We start from the raw sequence: 10,526 nt of genomic DNA on the forward strand, positions 1-10,526 counted from the left end.
GCAACTAAAAATCGGGCAGCAGAATTTTAATTTCCGATTTGGGAAAATTGTTCTTAAAACAAATGAAACACTGAATATATTATAAAAAATAGTATAAAAGAAGTATATTATAAAAAAGAAAGCTTCTATTACCTAAAACAGAAATATTGCTAATGGAAAAAGAAGAGAAATGCAATTCTAGATGTGGATCATCTTACGAACCATTCAGAAGCCACATTGATCAATTCCATAAATCGAAGAGTGCAGAAAAGCGATGATATTGCAAAACATCGCTTTTTTCTATTCACCTTACAATTTACTATTATTTACATGACATCTTTTTACAATAGGCAAACTTAAGTCATTTGTTCCTTGAGAATTAAAGATTAGATACTAGAATCGTATGCCGATATGGCGAAATTAAAAAAATTAATAAAAAATGGAATTACGATCAATTTGAAGAGGTTCATTGATATTTAATACTTTACAACGCTAGACTGCGGATTTTTGTGTATTTAGAGGAAATTTGAACTTTGCACATACTATGAAAAAATACACGAAGTATACAAAGTAAAGTACTTATTATCATTTGAGTAGATAAAACAAATTTCTATCTAATCTTCATTTTTTATCTATATTCATAAGAATATAAAATTGCATAAACATCCGCAAGTCTATTAACAACAATTGTATCGTTATGTAAGTATAAATAACTTTATGACAAATAGTACAGCTTTAGTTTTCCTGGTGAGATACACAGAATTCGATAGATGTCAACATAGAAAGTAGCCTTAATAAAATAAGCAATAAATAACGTAATACTTGAGTGGTGCTATGTGCTATGTGCTATTTTCAGTCGATAGCGATAATTAGTCACATGTGTAGACTTTCGTAATTGACTATACGCTGGTCTCTTCACACTCACACATTCGTCGACCACATTCCATTCTCGCGTGCAATTTTCAGGGTTAACCACAGCCGACGATACGCCAGTTTCGCGATCGCGGTAAACGTCCCTGGAATGCAAATCGCCTTGATTGGCAGCCTAAGTGGAACGCTTCTTTCCTTCTTTATTTCTCCTCGACGGTTTTGAAAACGAGTCTCGTTGAACTCTTCTATCGCGAATCCTTCATTGGTAGACCTACGTTAGACGTGTTGTATTTCCAATCCAACGTGTCGAGAATTTTAATGAAATTTCCTTGGATCTCCTTTATTGGCTCGTTTCCTTGTTTTCATCGACTTGTTCGCTTCGCTGGGATTTCTTTGGAAATCTCCATCATGACTGACTGTAGATTAAGTTTATTAATAATTGAAAATTGATTTCAAGAATGTTAGCTTCTAAATCGTCCATTCGAAGATTCAGATATTCGCGATTAATACTTCGTCGTAGTAAATTAGAAATTAATCATTAGAGATTAGTTGCGAAACGTTTGACTTCAAAACGAAAGTTTTGGAGGTCCGAAAGTTCTCGATTAATAATTAATTACAGAAGATTAATCTCGAAGCGTAACAATGATTTTCCCGATATTTCTTATTTTTTATTTGCGCCACTTTTAAGACCATAATAAACAGGATTGCCATTAACTCGTCTCCAATAAACGGAACTAACAAGTCTCCTAATCACGAAGAAACGTGTCTCGTTGCACATGATCACTGCCAATCGTCACGTTTAATCTGCAAAAACAGCATCACGGTTGATCAGTCTTAAAATTCTCGTGATACGTAGATTACGGGGATCGAGGCGATGACACCAGCTGTTTAGACGTGCCAACCTTACGACAGGTCGAGTGCATCCAACCGATTCGCGTTTCTACAGCTAATTATCGTATGTTACGTGTTCGTATGCCACTTTTTTTCCTCAGCGCTATGAAAGTCTCGGAACATCCATCTAAATTACGATTGAAATTACACTGATACTTGGACGAGCTTCTAGAATAGTCCTCGATGATGATAGACGATTACTTTGAACGATGACAAGATATAAAGAATATAAAAAGACAACCTTGGATTATGAACGCGCGAGAATCGACCTTCGTTGTGCATCTGCACCTGACGTAACTCAGAAAATCCGTGTCCCATCTTTTAATCCGTTTTCCTTCTTTTGAAATCATTGATATCGCTATTTTTAGTTTTATCTTTAAAACTTGGACCCTCTTGCATAATTTATCATCTAGTAACTAATAGATTGCGGATTTTCATGCAATTATGAGATATTTGAAGGTACAAAGATTACTTTATATGTATTAGTTATTTTCTTAAATTTAAGAAATAGATTGTACGATAGTTGAAGATAATTAATTTTGTTTGAAGAAAAATTATAAAAGAAAATTATTCTCAAGGAGGATACATTTTGCTTTGTTTTTTTTATAAAATCCTTCTTGTTCAAAGGATTTTTCAATTTTAAATAAATTGATTTTTCCCAACAACTATACCGTATCAACGTGGGAGTGAACGGTATAACAGTACTTACTAAAACAATGGTAACACAAGCAGTCCCGTTACAGATTGAAATTTACAAACAAGAGTTACCGAGCACTGCGAATAATTCATAAATTATAATATGATGGCGATTTACGCAAACTGTCGGCAACCAAATCGTGGGAAAGATTCGGAAGAATAAAGATTCACCCCCACCGCCAATAGAAACTTCTCCAAAATTTGTGCATACATGTTATTCATAATAATTACATTTTTTAAATAACTAAATTTTCGGCATACCATTATCTAAGTAATCGAAGATTCTTTTAAAGAATTTCACGAACGTTCAGAGACTTTTTCGTGGAGACTTTTTCCTCTAGAAAACTTCCACATTGATTATGAAATAATTATTTTCAGGATTTAGATTTTTTAAATACAATTTTCGATAAAGTACTATCTACAACTTCAGAGAATTCTTAGCATATCTTCTCTCGAAAAACTTTCAGATTCTTTTCAAAACTATTTTTCCAAGGATTTTCCGCAATGAAAGTATTCAACTACAGTCGTAATTACAATCGAAGGACGAATACGCATAATTTTCTAAGACATGATTACCAGATAAGAAACGCGTCCTCGTTTAAAAAACACGAGAGAAGGGGTGAAAATGTAGAATTGAAAGATCTCACATGCGTAACTGTGATTTTCACATTGAAGGTAATCATCGATTGGAATGTGCCATCGAAAAAATTACTCGTTCCATTCGAAATACATGATTTTAGTTTTTACCAAAAAAGTTTGATCGAGCAGTTTTCATAAATTTTACGATAATTGGAGAAAATTAATTTTAATTGAAGAAAAATTAAAAAAATATTATTTTTCTCTTTTTACGATATTTTGTTCCTAGAATTTTTAATCTTTCACAATTAGAGAGTGAGCAAGATTAGCAAGAATCATCAAAGAGAAATCTTAGTGTCAAGAAAATTCAACAACAATTCAATGATAGAACAAGTGCATGTATACTGCTGTTTTTATTGAAAAGCTCTCACAAATTATTTTTTATTTACTACTTTAAATTATAAGACAGATACGAAGCAACTGAAATAACAGATCTGTAGCAAAATATCTAGAAGATAAAAGCAAAAGAGATAAACATTCGATTTGTACGAGACATCAGAAAGTGTTTGAAATAGTTACGTTCGACAATGTACGCAATGCGTAGAGAGAAAAATGATCTTTGTTAAGTTTCCATGTAATTTCGCCGTGAGAACATCAATAGCCTGCAATACAGTTAGAAGGTAACGCGACAATTTTACAGTTACATATACGTGCACGCACAAGCGTATACACTTTTAGGTAGAAACAAGGTCAGCAACGAAACGACACGGTCATTCGTGAAATTCCGTGCATCAGTTATCGATCGATATCTAATTACTCATAAAATTTATTTTTCTAACGGGACTATGTAATTGAGGCGATTTGCGAATCGAACGCTGCACCGTTACCATATTGCAGTGAAAATTTTTTCGTAGTATAACGACTTTGTTATCTGCATCTTCGATCTTTTGACGAGCAAGAGTATTGGTACTTTAGAGATACAGGGATATTTGCAAGAAACGATGCTAATGTAAATATTTTCTGAGAAATTCCAAAAATGGTAAAAAATTCAGGAAAATTATTGTATTGAAATAGAAAATAAAAAAGAGATACTTCAAAAGGTTTATAATAATATAATAATATCCATTTAATAAGGATATGGTGATGATTACCTCGAAAACCCTACATTATCACGATTAAGATTGAAAATGCAAATTATTACGAAATGGAAAGTGTAATAATTACTATTTTAATTATTTCTTTTCTGGAATCTAGATTATGATCGAATTATTTTTACAAATTCAAATGACCATTCGATTCTTTTAAAAATCTCAGTTATGCTAATTATTTCTAAGAACGCAAGAATTTTGGCAAGTGAAGGATTTTTAATTTCTAAAGAAAGGCAAGACCAAACTATATTCGGGTACTTCAGTTCGCACGAGAGATTTTCCTCTACAAATGTGGCAGATGAAAGATTAAAAGAGGCCTCCAAAGCAAATTACACTTTCAATCGTCTAGGTCACCGAATCCGAAAGAAACACGAAGGTTAAAAGACGAGGTACGATAAATTCCAGTATTACCTCCAATTGTCCACGCGTTTCTCAGTCGTTGACAATCGCGCGTTCCTTTTCGTACGAAGCAGACTGTGTAATTGCATCACGCATGCTCGCGACTGGATCAAGAGGAAACAAGCGGAGAACAGCACAAAGGAAACTTTTAAAAGAGGTCTGCATTATAAACGGGGAACTTGTAAGTGGATAATGTATCCGGTTTTGAATAGGAATGAGAAAGAAACGACCGATGCATGACGCGAATTAAATTAATTAGATTAAAGTTGATAATGGGGATTTTAGTTTTGTTTTAAGAAAGAAACGACAAAGGGCTTATTGTAGAACAATTTACTAAGTAATAATGTCAGTCAATTGATAAATTGTCAATTGCAGATTGTAAACTTTTCTTTTCTAATTTTATAGCTTTATGTCAAATATAATAATCCAATAATCAAAAAGTATGATGAATCGTTTGATAGCTTATCATAAGGAAACATCAAATTTCAACCTGGTATGTCAAAAAAAATTCAGATTGTTCATTTTTATACTATTTTTCTTATTTAATGGTATGTAAATGTCTTAACAAAATTCTGGAATATGTTACAGAATATTTGTAGATCCTTTTGCCGCGAATCCTAGACGCAAGAAATGAGAAACGCTAAAAAATGTAAATTTCGTGCTAGGATTTACATATTGGCGTAATTACTGTCCTCAATATTTTTGTTCAAAGCATTGATTACAATATTAGTACAATAAATACAATCGACAACACCAATGAATGCAATAAATATTGTCGTGTTCGCTATATTAGGAAATATATGTCCGACATCAAATGGCATTAAGGACTAACGGTCAGCCATTTTTTTCCAGGAATTCCAATTGTATTTCGCTCCACTTTTGCAGAAGGATATAATTGAAGAGCGATTATCACTGAAACATAGTTTCAGCGTCCATTTGTCGCCTTCAGAAGGAGATAATAGAACCAATTATGAAACCAATGTGAAAATATGATTGAATGATATAATTGCCGAACAAATAGCAGTGCTAGAGATAATTTCCGAAGATCAAAGGACACTTATAAACTTTGATAATTGTGCAAAAATGTGCAATAACCAGAAATGCAAAAATATCGAACCTTCGAAAGAAAGCAATGTAAGTAATTGAAGAATCAATGTGAAAATATGGTTAAACGATATGATTATAGAAGAAATAACGATGCTAGAGATAATTAGCAAATACCACAGGTATATATTTATGAACTCGGATATTTGTACAAAAACGTTGCATAACCAGCGATTGAAAAAAGAAATAGGAGGCAGCGACAGCTGCGAAAGCGAGTCGATGAAAAATCAGCGGCCACGATAACTTCCGCTTCGAAGCGGTATCCACCAGCTGTCGTTAATGAAACGATACCTACGTAGCCGTATAATGGTACAATGCATAAAATAACTGGACATTATTGTAAAATTGCCGGCATGTATTAATCAAAGTAACCGCAAACATGGGAAAGGAGGAACTTCGCCTGTCTTCCGAGAACCTGAAGAGTACGTGCAATCACTTTTTACTGTCAATATCGATTCTTGCAGCTTTTAACAGCCTTTGTCCCCCCCCCCCCCAAGTTTTACGTTCCTTTCGAATAAATCGTAAAAAAGTGGCCAGCTTTTTCTTTTTCACCGAAACTGCGTCACAGATGTTTATGCAAGTCCTTATTTTTATAAACCTAATTAAGCAAATGTAATCGATTATAAGTAGAGATTTATTTCATCAATTAAATATTATAGCAAGTACTGTACTTTGAATGTTTTGCATACTTTCTTGTATTTCTATATATTCCGGTATACTTTTGTATGTTGTGGAATAATTTTACATAATTTTGCATAATTTTGCATATTTTTTCATATTTTTGTATGTTTTTGTATATTTTTGTATATTACGTGTATTTTACTCTTGTTTGTAATTTTACTTTTCCTATAAATGCATATTATTTAATTATTATTTAATTATTAACAATGCTCTCTTTTCGCTAATTATGTTTAGAATGAAAACGAAACAAATCTTTTTTTTTACGAATAAGAAAGAAATAATTCTCAATTACTATGAAAATAGTTTTAATTACAATATCGTGTTTCATTTTTAATAAACCTACTAATGTTGACAGTAATGTTGACATAATTTCCAAATTATGATTGTTTATGAATATATATAATTGGAAGCATAGGCAGGATCTGAAATATAAATTTACTAATTCAAGGGCTAGTGAATAATTGTTTACCTTAATATCTAGAATAAATAAATCATTGATATATCAATTATTGCCTGTGTCAAGGGATTATGTCTCAAACATTGGAATTGAAAAAAGGGAGGGCTTAAGCTAAATTCGTGGAATAATTGTCGGTAGAAAGCAGAAGAATTTGCTGAGAGCGCGTTTATCGTTCAGACGATTACTTTCGCCGCGATAATGTCGCCATAATGGAGAAAAAGGCGATCAGATAAACAAGGATCGTAAACAAGAAATTAAAATATGCAAATGGTTGGACAGGGAATATACCTATAAACGAGGGTACTTTACAACGTTCTTGTACCGTTAAAATTACTATTTCCAAGTCCACCTTATTTCAAGATGAACTTTGATCTCGTCGTGTATGAGCGATCACATTAGTGATTATTACATAAGTATAAGCGTGTCTAATGCGATCCATCTAGGCACACACAGCTTGAATATCAAGTTCAGGATGAAAAGAAACGAAACATTCGTGTGGGAAAATATTTTTTTATGGAAATATCACTGGATGCATTTTTCTCCTAGATTTTTGTCGTGGATTTTTCTCATAGATCTTTTTCATCGTTCGAAATATAAATTAGATCTTTAGAAAGTGCCAATGTATTATAGAATATGTCGATTTTGCAACTTGCAGATGTTTTTATAAACGTTATTTCAAAATGTGCGTAAGCAATTTTAAAATCGAATAATCAAATTCCATATTACCAAAACTGTTCTTTTAATTGGTTATGAACTTACACGTGTATTTTTATGCCCTCTTCACCGTTCAAAAAATTAACTTTTTATTAAAATTTCATAGATATATTACCCATTTTCAGGAAACTAAACTTGTATTTTTCAAGTTGTATGACTATCGAAGTTGTTTGAAATAAGAAAGATGAACAAAAATGGTCGTGTCTCGTCCATGTGCTGCATCTATTATTAACGAAATAAAAGTTAATATAATTGTTCTGTAAATATCCTTTACTTTAACGGCAACGATCCTGTTGAAGTCCAAGAGCGACTAATTGTAAGAAACAAATTTCATCCTTTCCCTTAAAATTAAAAATTTCATTTAATAGCCGCATATGTAAATCCTTTTCTTACTGCTTTCTCATTATCACTATTAAACCTCGTCTACTTGATATCCACAAAATTACCATTTACCATTACATGTTTCCAAAATATTCTCCTTATCAATATAATCCATTCAACCCCACATCTAATTTTTTTAATTAGATATTTCATTTAATCGTCACTTACGTAGAACCCAATCTCCTGCTCTCCATTTTTCTCAAAACCTCTTTCATTGCCACTACTAAAATCTCGCCTATTCGGTATTCGAAAAAATTACCATTTACTGTTACGTATTCCCAAGATATTCTTCTTATCAATTTAATCTACTCCATACTTAATTTTCTAGCATTCCTCCGTCAACAACGTTCCTGTCGAAGGCTAAAGAACGACTAACAATCATCCGTGTTGCTTCGCGCTCGCCGGTCGGCGAAGGAGCAGGACAAATAAGACCAACTAGTCTATGGTGGAACAGAGAGGGCAACTGCATCGTTGGAATAACAGTACTCTCACATTGGTGAACGCCGTCGAAGCACGGTACCGTTATCGGCACGTTACCGCGTTACCACGCCGACGAGGACCAGCGACGGAAACCAGAGAATCCAGACTGCTCCTCAGCTTCTCCCGTAAGGCTCCTCCTCCACCTCCTCCTTTCTTTCTTCGTGTTCTCGTTGCTCCATGTGTTTCCTTGACCCCACGCGTCCTTTCCCGGACAGAATAAAGATGTTGGTCACTAGATATACGATGCCAGTGAAAAGTATTATTATCAAAAGTACTATTAAAAGTATTATTATAAGTATAATGATACTATAATGGTATCATAAGTATACTGATATTTAGTATGGATCGAACGCTTCTCACTGTTTCTAGTTTTTAGTTGCTTTATTACAAACCTGTTTGTTATTTCTTTTGCGTCATGCCTGTCTTTATAGGAATTTTATGCAACTTTGCAATTTCAAATTTTCTACAAGTGTATAAAAATGTGTTAATAACTTTTGTATTAGATATTTTTCACGATGTTGTTGACAGTCACTTATTCTGGAATTTATTCGCGTATATGCTCGTATAGCAATCTTTATATTAGATATCTTTTACTGTGTTACCGATAGTCGCATATTCTGGAATTTAGTTTTATACATGCACATATTAATAAATGGTGACTTGTATTGAAGATTTAAACATATTTTGTAAAATTGTGCCAGCTTTTATTAAACTTTCTTCCGTCCGCTACCGTATATATTCAGAGTAAATCTCGTTATAGTTGTTTGATAGTCTGATCTCGGTTGAACATTTTGGTTTATGAGCTGTCTTTTTGAATTTATAGAGATGAATTCGGGACGATGTTAATGGATTAACAATTTTGGTTTGCTTTCTATATGCTAATCTCAGGTCGACTCTTTGGACTTTGTTTGGACCGGATAAAATGGCATGGTTTCTGATGATTGTCGTTTAGTTGAGTGGAGGATTTTAGGGCTGGGATTTTTGGATTTTCTGAAAATTGTAATTAGGTACTAATTGAAATTTATTGAAACTAAATTTTAAAAATTTTAATTATTAAACAGTTTAATTGATAGACATTTTCATTAACAGATCATTATCTGAATAGAAAATATTCTTTTTAGAAAGTATTCGCTGTATTCTTTGGAATAATTGTTTTTGGGCCGCAAAAGTCGAAAGAGTTAAGAGTGTCGGTTATTTTCTCGAGGGAAATTGTTCGTTAGAAAACGTCTCGAAATTTCTTCGATAGTAATCACACGTGTGCCTGCTGTGAGAGACAATGGAGTTTGGTTTTCTTCTGTAATTCTACTTCGATGTAAGTGTTTCAATTTAGTATTATAATGGTAATAAGAGACAGGAACGTTTTTCAGTTCCTCGATACTTTCGGTCTTCCCTGAATGATGGTTACCACATTAAATGCACAGTAATTAGCATAATATACGTAACTAGTTTTCGACCTACTTTCCTACTGTTGAATTTCTTCGGCTTGCTAAAGCGCAGGAGTTTTAATAAACTATCATTACCAGTAATATATTGTAGTTTTCCAGTACCTTTTGTTCCACAAAAGCACTCATCGAGTACGTGGAAACGTTTAATCGTGATCTTTGAAATTTCGAAATTGGTATTCCCGTGTGTCCTACTTTTTCTGTCTCTTTTTGAAGAATATTCCGTATGATAGATACAGTGGAAAAGGAACGAAAAGAAACAGGAATGAAACAAATTTTGTAAAAGATGTTTTTGGAAAAATTAATACCTAAATTTGTAGCGATTGCTTAAAGAAACATAAAATGTCTTTAATTAATTGTTATATTCTCACGATCGAGAAAAGATTGGCATTTTTCTTATTAATATTTCCTACTATTCAAAATTAATATTTTCCTCTTTATCTTTCAAAAGGAAAATCAATACTTCAAATCATCGAATTCTGTCTCAAAATATTGAAGTGTACAATTCTCCTCAACAAGCAAAATAAACAAGAAGAAAAATTATCTCTTCACATCTTCCAAACTATCCACTTCCCTCAAAAGTGCAATATTTCTCCAAAAAATAATTCTCTAATATATCCCAAACTGTGTTTATTTTCTCAAAAAGGCCGATAGTGACAAATTTTCCTTAAGAATCGAACGAAAACTAACATTTCTTCAAAAACTAAT

General features: G+C 32.8%; 1 protein-coding gene across 1 annotated transcript; it reads left to right on the plus strand.

Annotated features, from left to right (window-relative positions):
- The first annotated feature begins 156 nt into the window (after positions 1–156).
- On the plus strand, positions 157–9,067 carry LOC126873889 (uncharacterized). Its single transcript, XM_050635224.1, has 3 exons — positions 157–3,207; positions 4,510–6,085; positions 8,225–9,067. Exons 1-2 carry the CDS (start codon positions 2,941–2,943, stop codon positions 4,750–4,752), a joined length of 510 nt encoding a protein of 169 aa, XP_050491181.1. The 5' UTR covers positions 157–2,940; the 3' UTR covers positions 4,753–6,085; positions 8,225–9,067.
- The last annotated feature ends 1,459 nt before the right edge of the window (positions 9,068–10,526 follow it).

The sequence above is a fragment of the Bombus huntii genome, chromosome 15 (assembly GCF_024542735.1).
Source record: "Bombus huntii isolate Logan2020A chromosome 15, iyBomHunt1.1, whole genome shotgun sequence".
Taxonomy (NCBI): Eukaryota; Metazoa; Arthropoda; class Insecta; order Hymenoptera; family Apidae; genus Bombus; species Bombus huntii.